At 44.0% G+C, this 12581-nt stretch overlaps 1 protein-coding gene across 6 annotated transcripts in view; it reads left to right on the forward strand.

The window, feature by feature from the left end:
* The window catches only part of zeb2b (zinc finger E-box binding homeobox 2b), a 66947-nt gene extending 54786 nt beyond the window's left edge, over positions 1-12161 (forward strand). For 4 of the 6 annotated variants that reach the window (XM_053887403.1, XM_053887409.1, XM_053887387.1 and 1 more), the window contains 6 exons: positions 1449-1637; positions 2214-2428; positions 4921-5029; positions 5288-7287; positions 8620-8800; positions 10159-12161. In XM_053887403.1, the coding sequence (XP_053743378.1) occupies positions 1449-1637; positions 2214-2428; positions 4921-5029; positions 5288-7287; positions 8620-8800; positions 10159-10730 (3266 nt within the window). In that variant the 3' untranslated portion in view covers positions 10731-12161. The remainder of the gene's footprint in view (positions 1-1448; positions 1638-2213; positions 2429-4920; positions 5030-5287; positions 7288-8619; positions 8801-10158) is intronic. The other 2 variants (XM_053887415.1, XM_053887426.1) reach the window with 1 other exon arrangement.
* Positions 12162-12581: the final 420 nt, after the last annotated feature.

Genomic DNA, 12581 nt, shown 5'->3' on the forward strand with positions numbered 1-12581 from the left:
TTGGCCCCAGACACTGTTATGGTTGTACCAAACACACCCCACACAACGTCAGGCAGCGCTGCATCGACGCCATTCCTTCACATTTCATTATGTTCGACTCCTCATCGCGGTCCTCTTCACATTTTTCCTTCTTTAGAAAAGTCAGCAAATGTTTTCCATTTGGATTGCTCAAAGGGGTTTTTGGAAACAATAATGTGGCGCTGCTCTGGAAGCTCCCTGCCACTCGATCACATGTGATTTTGTTTAGTGACATTTTGATCACGTCCGGGTGCCGAAGAGCCTGTTGATCCAGGTAATTTCCTTCCTTGCCCTTTTCAAGTCCGAGGCTCACCTCAAGATGATGTTTTTTTTTTCCTTTTTTTTTTCCTCAGCGTACACTTATTTGGAAACCAGTGAGAATTAAAACTGACGTTGCGATTTCAGATTAAAGAATGGAGGGCAGTTGAATAGATGCTTAAATCTTTTAGCTCTGTGGTGACTCTGGATAATAGTCGCGACTATTGGCCCCGTAAAAGTCTGCCGTTTAATTCTTGTCAGGAGCCTAATGAGAATGCAGCAAATTATGCTATCAGAGTTATCAAAGGAGATCCATTGGCAGCGATGACATTTCACTGCCATTTTTGACATCCAAACATCTCCTACCTTGACCTTTCGCAAATTGGGCCGTAAAGTCATCACGGCCTAACAAATCGCTCTTTAAACCTCACCTTGGCTCACAGTCTAAAAGCCTTATTAACAAGGATGAAGTCTGATGAGACGTCACGTTTTTTTTCCCTCCATTTTTTTTTTGGCTGGAGCAACTCTTTGTGTGTATGGATGTGTGTTTTTTGAAAGTCAGCCATCCCCTTGACTAATGAAGGCTGCTGATTTTCTCCAAGCTTCAGTTTGTTTTCCGAGGCAGCTATCTCCACACTGCAGCTTAAGAGTTTCCCTGAAGAAAAGGGACAAGGAAATAATTTGAGAAAACACATTGTGTGGCCTCAGCACTTTGGCTGGCTAAAGATACATTCTATAGCAAAGCATGTGTCTCGCTTTTCTCTCTCTCTCTTGCTCTCTCTCTCTCTCTTGCTCTGGATTGTGGTTTGGCGTCGGTAATCTGTTCATTGCAGAATCAACAAAAGCCCCAGTCTCTTGATTGACCTTATATGTGAAAGTGGATACAGAATCCCAGTTGTCGAGATATGCGTGGAGTCCACAATTATTTGGAAAATTCTCACCTAATAATCCAATGCTGAATTAGGTCATTGGACTGCTCTCGCATGTTCGGCAGCCAAAGTTTGTCCTGGCCTACTCCCTGGATTTTAAGACAAGTTCAATTTGAATCTCGGCGTCAAGAAAAGGTCCATGATATAGATGCATTCTCTTTGAAGCTGTCCCTCATTACATCAACTCCGTTGTTGTGTTGGCGTCTGTGTTCCCCGCTAACATCCGTCTCTCCCTTTTTTCAGTGAAGAGCGTCGACTGCACATCAGGGTTTGAGGATTACTTCACCAAGAGGAAGCTGGACGACAGCGACAGTCATGTGGTTAGCATTGCAGAGTATCTTCAGCGGGGCGACACTGCCATCATCTACCCTGAGGCCCCAGAGGAGCTGTCCCGTTTGGGCACACCGGAGGCAACAGGCCCAGAGGAGAATGGTAAGAACCACATTCAGTAGAGAAAGAAAAGTCGTTCAAACCTTGCTGAAATTGACAGAGTATTACTGGTCGGTTTGAACTTGAACGAGACAGACTTTGTAGAAAGTGCTCAGCGACGTCCCGATCCTGCTTACTGAGCTGACCTTTGTAAAAAGTGGAGGCTCCTTGTGACATGACCAGACAGCTGTTGGTCCCACAGATTCGCCGGATGCCTTGGTGTTTACCTACAGTCTTAAGCAACAGCTGGGCAGGAGCTTGAAATCAGATCTGCAGAGCTCCCAAGAGGCGAAGAGCTGGGAACGGTACATAATTCCTGCTGCGTGTCAGTGGGAACAACAGTATAAAGTTGGAGCAATTATTATTATGCTGTACCATTTGTGCGAGGTTTCCTTCGGATGTGGGGGGATGGGGCGATGCCAGGCCATACTGTGGGCAAGGAGCAGCTTGCATAGATGACTTCCATACCACTCTGGGCAGTCTGCCCGTGAGCTGCCATTGATTCGCTGACCTTTTGGCCTGCTTTCTCTTCCCCTCCCCTCCCCGACCCCCTTCCTTCTTCCACTGTCTACGATGCAGACCTGCCACCTGGAACGCCAGATGCCTTCGCCCAACTGTTGACCTGCCCCTACTGTGACCGGGGCTACAAGCGCTTGACATCGCTGAAGGAGCACATCAAGTACCGCCATGAGAAGAACGAGGAGAACTTTGCCTGCCCTCTGTGCAACTACACGTTTGCTTACCGTACTCAGCTGGAGCGGCATATGGCCACACACAAGCCTGCAAGAGATCAGGTGATTTCTCTCCTTCATCCTCCTTTTTTTTTTTCTGCTTCCCGTGTCCCGGTTCTAATGCGCTCTGATCCGCACAGAAGAGAGATCTTTTTTTTTTTTTTTTTTTTTTTCTGATTGGCAATCATTATTAATTTTTCATGGCATTTTGAAGATGCAGATCCTTTAATGGTAATAACTTTAATTGAGGCCCTAAATGGTTTTTTGATGGCCCTCCTTGATATGATTTTCCAGTCTCGTGTTCACGATCGAATGATTGTGTTAATTTCCAATTTGGAAATTTTTATCAGCTCCTTAACTTCACTTCACTTCTGGCCTTTAATGTTCTTCGGGTGCAGCCTTCAGGCACGGTGCTCCATCAAACCCCAGCCACCTCACCCTCCTCCATCCAGCGCTTCTAATTTCATGCGCTGCATAAACATCTGTGTACACTCGGATCTTCTCCAGCGATTTACATCCTGTGTGTCTGAAATATAATGTGGACGCGCTGGCAGTTAGCATGAATCACCTTAAAGTCCTGTGAGGTGAAAACACTTCAGCAGTCACGGGTGTTTAACTCGCCTGTCAACTTTTAGTTGAGTGGTGTGTGCAGAGAGATGGATCGTGGGCAGCCAGCAATGATGAAAAAAATATGAAAAAAAAAGTTTTCACCCTCTTTGGCAGTGCGCAAAATCAAACCTATTATTTATTTTTTGCATATATTTTTGTAGTTCAATGTGAGTTCATGTAGCTCATGTATTTGTATAAGAAGTCTTACCTTTCCTTGAAAAAAATGACTCACCATTACTACATTAACTGAATAATAATATTAGTTATGTGTCTATTCATAATGGCACCAAAGAAAAAAGTAAACTCTAAATCTGAATCTTCATCTGTCCTCAGTGTGAATTCCGTCCGTACTGTGTGTGTTCGCGGAGAAAATGACTCATTTATGAACCTATAATAAAAAAATGGACCAGCAATGCAAGTGTTAACAATCCATATTAACACTCACTTGTTACGTCCACGGAGTGCACTCGGCCCCAGGTCGTGGGTGTTGTGTTGTGCTCTCTGAAGCGAGGATGACAGGCTCAGACTGTGGCTGATTTGATCAGATGTCAGCAGCCAGCACTTTCACCTGATCTACCAGCTGGGTGTAAACGTGAGCAGATGGGTCGGCTGAGAGAGCTGCTGTCCCAATCCTCATATTACAATGCTGCTGCTGCTGCTGCTGCTGCTGCTGCTAGTGGCCCTCCTGAGCTCAGATTCAAGCACCTTTTGCTGAGCCAGTTGTCTGGATTTGTCGCTGGTCTGGCTTGTTTAAAAGGTGATCAAGGTTTACTTCCACCCAAAAGAAGGGTGTAAAAAAACGTTGAGGAAGAACGGCTCCTGATAGGTTCACGTGCGATCTTGGATGTTTACAAGTCTTAATTCTCCTCCCCCTCTTAAGCAATTAGCTGAAATATGACTCATTAGAGGTTATACATATGCAAACATGGAGTCAGTCCCCGCCCACAGTCGGCATTGATGTTCGCACCGAGCTTCGCGGGAGCGTTTTGTCATTGCCATTCACAATTAAGCGCATAGGGCGATTGTGTCTTATTAGCGGTGGTGGTGGGACTAAACTTCGCTGGGCAGGGGTCCTCGGGGGGGTGGTGCTTGTGGAGGCTCCCAAGCAGCTGTTGCTGTTTGTTTATGCAACTCAGCAACATACGAGCGGTGGGGTCCCACACCAGCGCTGTGCCGGGGCCCCCTGACTCTCCCCTTCTTGATGTTTGAAGGTTGGGGCTGTTTGAACAATTCCTCCCAGTTCTCCCAGTGTCCTGTGCGCCACCATCTGTCTCCCCAGGAATGCGAGGGTGGTCGTCACACACACCCCACATTTGTCAAGGCTGAACTGGGAAGGACCAGTGTTTCCTCTCAGCAGGCCCAGAGGCCGAGACAAACAATAAACACTGAATTAAATGGTCACTTTGACACATAAATATATAAACTGACCCATTAAAATATCACTTTTCGCTCATTTAAATATTATTTCATTAGTATTCCAAAATATCTTCTTCGGCTTATTCCTGTTTTTGGCATTCAAAGCTGTGAAATGGTGCTGAAGACGTGGGAGAAAAAAAAAAAAAAAAAAAAGTGCAGGTATGCAGGGTGCGACAGCAAGCGTGAATACCTTTTAGACTGATGAAGCTCAAATGAATGAAAAGCAGATCCGATCAGCTGCTCTAATGAAGGGGAAATGCTCTAAAAAGATTCTTTTATTCTATTTTCTGGGCTGCCAAATTCTAAAGGCATGCCTCGTTTGGCTGAGGAGCCAGGAAATTAAAAGGTACGTGATTCTCTCTGTTATCACTGCCGCCGCTTGTAGTCGCTCACAGAGGTGGGAGTAGAAAGCAAAGATGCTCCGCTGGCGCCGGGATCCGTTTGGCTTGTTGCTTGTTGTCATGCCGACCAATTGTGATTATTTACCGCACTCTCATCCCCGCAATGTCTCATTTTTCTCTCGCGCACAGCACCAACTGCTCAACCAAGCGGCCGGTAACCGCAAGTTCAAATGCACCGAGTGTGGCAAGGCCTTCAAATACAAGCACCATCTGAAGGAACACCTCCGGATCCATAGCGGTGAGTCACGAAAAATGGAGCGGTGCGGTGGGAATATTCTGCATGGGGATTGGAACTGGCATAGTAAATGACTTTTAAAAGAGTGTCTTTTTGTTTAGATTTTCAGGCCTGCACAAAAAAAATAATTCTTACATTGATATTTTATGTTACAGTTCAGGTCAATATTCAACATTTAAGTGCTGAAATGTGCTGTTATCGTGTGTAGTCATTTAAGTTGTGTTCATTGGATCTTATGGGATTGGATTTGCTTTATTTCAGGTGAAAAACCGTACGAATGCCCAAACTGCAAGAAGCGCTTCTCGCACTCTGGCTCTTACAGCTCCCACATAAGCAGCAAAAAATGCATTGGCCTGATCGCGGTCAATGGTCGGATGCGCAACAATATGAAAACTGGTTCCTCCCCAACCTCTGCCTCCTCCTCACCCACCAACACTGCCATCAACCAGCTGAGGCAAAAGCTGGAGAACGGAAAGCCTCTGGGCCTGGCCGATCACAACAACCACCTGAACATCAAGACGGAGCCGCTGGACTTCAACGACTACAAGCTAATGATGGCGTCTCATGGCTTTGGTGCGCCAGGGCCATTTATGAACGGAGGTATAGGAGGAAACAGTCCACTGGGGATTCACCACAACTCCACAAACCAAAGCCCTTTGCAGCACCTAGGCATGGCCAGCCTTGAGTCGCAACTCCTGGGTTACCCGGGACCGCTGGTGAACAACCTGAGTGAGGTGCAGAAGGTCCTGCAGATTGTGGACAACACGGTGTGCAGGCAGAAAATGGACTGCAAACCAGAGGAGCTCTCCAAGCTTAAGGCCTACATGAAGGAGTTGGGCTCTCAGGTTGAAGAGCAGAAACAGGGCCTGACATCCCCAGGGGGAACCCCCATCAGTCTCCCGCTTGTCAACCACAACGGCGCCACCAAAAGCATCATCGATTACACACTAGAGAAGGTAAACGAAGCCAAAGCCTGCCTGCAGAGCCTGACGACAGACTCCAAGAGGCAGATTAGCAATATTAAACGAGAGAAGCCCAACCACATGCTCGAAGGAGGTGTGGATGAGAAGGCGCAGGAAAACAACATGTTTACACCGTATGCTTGCCAATATTGCAAGGAAACCTTCCCGGGGCCCATACCTTTACATCAGCATGAACGCTACCTGTGTAAAATGAACGAGGAGATCAAAGCTGTGCTGCAGCCCAGTGAGAACTTGATGCCTAGCAAACCCGGGATGTACCTAGACAAGAACACCCATTTATCCTCCTCCATGTTGGCTGAGAAGGGACTCACTGCGCCGCTCAACCCCTACAGGGACCATATGTCTGTGCTGAAGGCATATTTTGCCATGAACATGGAGCCCAACTCGGAGGAACTGCTCAAGATTTCCATCGCCGTTGGACTTCCTCAGGAATTTGTGAAGGAGTGGTTCGATCAGCGGAAGATGTACCAATACGGCAGCGCCAGGACCCCACCGTTGGAGCACAGGAACAACAATGAGATGGTTGCTGGAACAAATAACCACCACACGCCACCAAAAGACACTATGGCAGCTAGATCACCTGTGTCATTACCCAAGCCTACCGACCGCATCACCTCTCCCAACATTGCTGAGCTTCATAACAACAACTGTGATAGACTTTTGAAAAACCACCACTTCAGTGGTAGCACCAAACCAACGGGGGAGAAATTGGACCACTCCCGCAGCAACACCCCTTCCCCGTTGAACCTATCCTCCACATCTTCCAAACACTCGCATAGCAGCTCTTACACTCCAAACAGCTTAGCGTCCGAAGACCTGCAGGCCGAGCCTCTGGACCTGTCTCTGCCCAGACTCATGAAGGAACCCAAGCATGCACTGACTGTCAAAAGCAGACCCAAAGTCAACAACATTACGATTGACCACAACAACGTCCCCTCACCTCGTGAGCACTTCGAAGAGCCTTTGAACTTGGCCTATCTCAAGAAGGAATTCTCAGGCTCCACCAACAACGGAAACCTTGAAAAAAGCACTAGCCCCATCTTTGGCATTAACCCTTTCGCTGCCAAACCACTTTATACGTCACTTCCACCTCAGAGCGCTTTCCCGCCCGCCACATTCATGCCGCCGATGCAGGCCAGCATTCCGGGTCTGAGGCACTACCCGGGCATGGATCAAATGGGCTTCCTCCCGCACATGGCCTACACTTATGCAGCTGGGGCAGCCACCTTTGCCGAGATGCAGCAGCGGAGAAAATACCAGCGGAAACCAGGTTTCCAGGTAAATAAGCCACCTAGTGAAAGCCCCAGGCTCAGTCTCTAAAATGATCTGAACTCATTTCCACTCTAATTAAAGCGAGTCAGCAGAGAGGAAACTCACCTGAGATAGATTGGCGATCAACAGCGAGGCCTCGATGGCAGAATTTAGGGACAAATTCGAATTGTTAAAATCCATTAGCTGTCGTGACTTTAATGAACGTTTTATTTCCCCACCTTCCCACTGATATATTCACCAGAAGATCAAACTTTTGCTTTAAAACGCGAAAATGGCTTTTGAAATCAAAATGACAAAGGTAAGCCCCGGAGCGGTGCGGTGTCGAAAATTCCCACTACATCTCAGCGGCACTTTCAAAGGCTGCGAGATCCAAAATGAGCTCCTGCACGTGGATTAATAATGCACGCTCTCCGTGTTCATTAGGACGGAATGCTGAAGGCTGTTTAACAAAGAGGGAACCATTTTCAAGAAGGAAAAAAAAAAGTGTTAATAATGTTTCCTATTCTAAGTTATTAAATTAGATTTAAAAAATACAGCTGCAGGCGCTTGGTTCAAGTTGATAGTGAAGTGATAGTGGTCCTTTCTTAAAACACAGTGTCATATTATCAGTAATGAGAAAGTCACTATTAAGAATCACCTTCTGATCGTAATCGCTGTGATTCTATTAGTTTCACGACTCAAAGAGGATCCTGCTTTATTGGAATATTGTTTCATTTTTATCACAGGCAGATAATACAAAGCAACTTTATCTTTTAATGAATTTCTGAATTGGCATAGAAAGATTTTTTTTTTTTAAACGGAAACAATGCTAACAATAAAACACTCTTCAACAGGACAATAACTTTGAAACATGATTCCCCTCTTAATGAAAGATTTAATACTGCAACAGCTCTGCTTTGATCTTGAAGCAACTATTTTGGAATCAATTTTTGTTATATAGTGTGTTAAAAGTATATTATGAAATTACATGCATGTATGACTATCCTTTCTCCAAGTGAGGTATATTTTTGTGTCTATGTGTGTACGTGTGTGTACTTAGACTTTTTTTTTGTTTTTTTTTGGCATCAGTGAAATAAATAAATAAAATAAAATAAATGTACCTGTCACAGTTTCACATTAAAAAAAGTAAGAAATACCGAAAATAAATTCTTCTTTAAGAAAAAAAAAAGAAAAAATCGAGAGAAGACCAAAACAGAATGAACAATTAGAAGAGGTGGCTTCAGGCTAGACAAGTGTGCCAACGTACAATAAGTAAAACCCAATTCAGCGTGAGTTGAACTTGGTCTCATTTCTCCTTTTCCCCCCCCTTTTTTTTCTACCCTCTATTGTATTGTAAAGGGGGACCTGCTCGACGGTACACCAGATTACTTGTCAGGGCTGGACGACATGACAGACCCCGACTCCTGTCTGTCGCGGAAGAAGATTAAGAAGACTGAAAGTGGTATGTACGCGTGTGACTTGTGCGACAAAACATTCCAGAAGAGCAGTTCCCTTCTAAGACACAAATATGAACACACAGGTATATACTGTTCTAGACCCTTATTTTAAACCCCATGCTTTTTTATGTTCTAAATGTTTGTGTTGCCAAATCCTCTCAGTATGAATATTTGACATATTTTGTTACCCTTCCCCTCCTCCCTTTCTTCTTCTTTCCCTTTCTGTTTTAATTTGTTTAAAATGTAAACAACACCTAACTTGCTTTTTCATTGACAGGTGATGTTTGTGTAAATTATGTGTAAAGTAACGCTTTGGTTCCTTTGAAGTAACTTTCACTTTTGTTTTTCCTGGTTCATATCCGGCGCAGTAGATATTTTATCGATAGAGACGCACATCAATTCACCTAGATATACGTAAAGCAGTGAAAAGACATTTTAATGCTTTTATCCGCACCATTATAGTTCATAGATCACATCAGCGGCGCATGGCTTCCGAGTGCCGATAACAAGTCTTTCATTAAAGTTATTATACAAAGATCCTCTTTCACAAGGTTGCATCAGTTATTTTACCCACTATCGGGAGCCGAGCGCTTTATTCAGCCTTCATGTTATCAGCTCGGACATAAAAGAAAGGGAGGGTGCAGCTTCGGAGCGGCCCGCTCAGTTCCTTAAATAAAAATCTCCCTAAACTCTTGAACGCCGCTTATTGACTAGCATTCATGCTTGTCTGTTTGTCTTTGGCTTTTGTTATTGCTTTGGGCTCGGAACAACCAAGAGGTCCACCCAATTAAATGTATGGGAAATGGAGATCAGCAGGATAAAAAAAAATAATAATAAAATTGCATAAACTAAATTGAAGTTTAAATAAGCAACTAGTTTGAGAATGAGTTGTTGTACTCTAACTCGCTCCAAATGTTAAGTTATTGATGGAATTGAATTTGCATGTGTGCGTGCAAGTGTGTCTCTGACCGTGCAGTGGTGTATGTCAAGAGTTTAGCAGCCAAAGCAGTGAATAATCTTTATTACCCTTCCATCAGTGTAGAATCTAGAAATGTGATGGCATGAACGTGAATTGTGTGCGGAGATAAGGAGAGCCACCAACACCCCAGCAGTGGTGTTTGTTTACTTCTTTGTCTTTACTGTTTGCCTTGCCGGAGTTTATTTATGTTGCATTCATTAGTGTTGCCCAAAATAAGAAGTGGTGGTGGCATGTTCTCATGCGTCAACCACAGGAGTGTTTCCGTAATGTAGGCCAATGAATGCGAGCGCACTTGCGCGTTGTGTCGAGTAAACAAATGGACCCAAAGTTGGATTTGCTTTTGCTCCATATCATCCGACCCATTTTCCTTTGTTGCAGTCTTGACTTGTGTGATTTGTTGTAACAGCAGGACGTTTGAGAGCGGGCGACTCATGTCTGCGTTTTGTTTTTGTGTCTCCGCAGGCAAAAGGCCGCACCAGTGTCAGATCTGCAAGAAGGCCTTCAAACACAAACACCATCTTATCGAGCATTCCCGGCTGCACTCGGGCGAGAAGCCGTACCAGTGCGACAAGTGTGGGAAGAGGTTCTCGCACTCGGGCTCGTACTCGCAGCACATGAACCATCGCTACTCTTACTGCAAGAGGGAGGCAGAGGAGCGAGAGGCAGCAGAGAGGGAGGCCCGGGAGAAAGGCCACCTGGAGCCCACAGAGCTGCTGATGAGCCGGGCTTTCTTGCAGGGCATGACTCCTCAGGGTTACCCGGAAATCACGGAGCACGAGGCCATAATGAGGCACGACAACATAAACGGAGGGATCATAGAGGGTCGGAAGGAAGTGGACAGTACGTACGCAAAGATCGAACGGAGGGAAGAGGAGTTTGAGGAGGAGGAGGAAGAAAGCAAGAGCATGGACACGGACCCGGACACGTTGAGGGATGAGGAAGAGAACGGAGAACACTCAATGGACGAGAGCTCGCTGGACGGCAAAATGGAAACCAAATCGGAACACGAGGACACGATGGAGGACGGCATGTAAAATCGGGCAAAGGCTTCCCAACTTTTAAGATGTTTCGGTTCAGTATTCTTACCGGTTTAAAACGCCAGGTTTTAAGCTGCACGTGCCTGAAGCTTCCGGGACGGTTCCTCGGGAGAGGGAGGAAGACATTCTGCCCCATTTACGAATCAATCTGGTGGAGGTTTCGGGGGTTTGTGAAATAAGCTGTGTTATGCAAACCGAACTTTCATAGATAAATACATTTCAAAAAAATGTACAGTACTAAGGCCTAAAAATATGTGTGGTGCTAACCTCCTCGAATAAAACCCCCCAGTGTTCCATAGTATTTATAGCACAAATAGTGACTTGTACAAATTGCACTCCGCTTCTATAATCATGAAGAAAAATAATAAAAAAGTATTGCCTATGTATATATTTATACAGTGTTGGAAAAAGAGCAGTAGTGTCGGCACTGCGGTCCCTTCCATATTTGTTACTTCCCCCGTTTTAGTTTGTCCCACATTTCTCGCCACACTGTTTTAGGCCTCTTTAATCAAATGAAGGAATCTAAACTAAAGACTTTAAAATTTAAAGAGACCTCCATTTTAAGGGAAATACAGTCTATGGACATGTGGACGGTATTTGGGGGTAAAAAATGAAGGATGAAGCCTTTGTAAGGTGTTTTTTGATAAAAGAAAATAAGCCTTATATGCAAACCTTTTAACCTGTGTGTTTTTTCTGCAAGTGCCACCCTCGTATTGTGTAAAAGGAAGGTTACTTTTTTTGTTTCACCAGCTTCAGTATTAAGAAATGTTGGTTCTTTGAAGCACCCGTGTCAGTATTCTAGGCAGCAGATCCTTAGTTTACATTTTGTTGTGCAATTTCTTTGTCAGTATTACACCAAACCATTTTTAAACAACAAAATTGCATTCATTTTATTTGTAGGTTAATGAAAAATAAAACAAGGTTATTTATGTGGCCCATTTTATATTTCCTAATTTTATTTATTTCATACTGTTGTGTACAGTACTATAGTTCTTCAATATATAGATATATTTTAGTAAAAAGGAACATGGTGTCGATCATAGGGGCAAATCTAATGAGAGCATTTATTGTGTTTTGAAACATTGTGAAAGTTTAATCTTATTTTATTTTGATTTTCTTTCCTCTATTTTCCAGGGGCTGGAAAATTCTAAATTTGGGAAGTTTTATACAATTGTGAAAACACTGTATTTTCAACTGAGAAAAAGAAAAAAAAATCCACTTTCTTCATGTTTGTTTCTTTTTTTAAGCTAAAAAAAAAAAAAACGAAGAGGGACTGTTAAATACTATGTATGATATCATGACTGAAGAAGAATCTTTCCTGAAATGTCTTTGTAAAAGTATTATTGAATTCTTAATTTGTAATTTCTCTTGAAAATGACCCTGCTCGAATAAAAGTAGCCAAATTACAAAAGTGTCAACTCCATCGTCTTGTGTTTTTTCCCCACATGGTTTTGCACCAGGTTATTGGTTCATCACGCAAGTCTTGTGCCACACTGATTCTCTGTCGATTTGATCAATATTTTGTATGAATAATTCACAAGGCACGCAGCACACGCTGGTCATCCTAAATATCTGAGGTATAAACCGGATGAAAGTCCATGAAGTATGAACAACTTGGATATGAGTCAGTTCATCTTAGATTGACGTTCCACTACACAACAGCAAATGTGTGCAGGAGCATGAACAGGATATACTCCTGCTATGAAACAACTCATTTCCCTTTTCAGAGCAGTCAAATTCATGAGTGAAAAACAGTTTAAAAAATACAGAAAATAGCTGTTGTTGTGTTTCAGTTAATGATAGAACAGTTTGTCACTGTTTGTCACCCAGTTCAAGTCTGTTTATCAA

This window comes from Synchiropus splendidus, chromosome 1 (genome assembly GCF_027744825.2).
Source record: "Synchiropus splendidus isolate RoL2022-P1 chromosome 1, RoL_Sspl_1.0, whole genome shotgun sequence".
NCBI lineage: Eukaryota > Metazoa > Chordata > Actinopteri > Syngnathiformes > Callionymidae > Synchiropus > Synchiropus splendidus.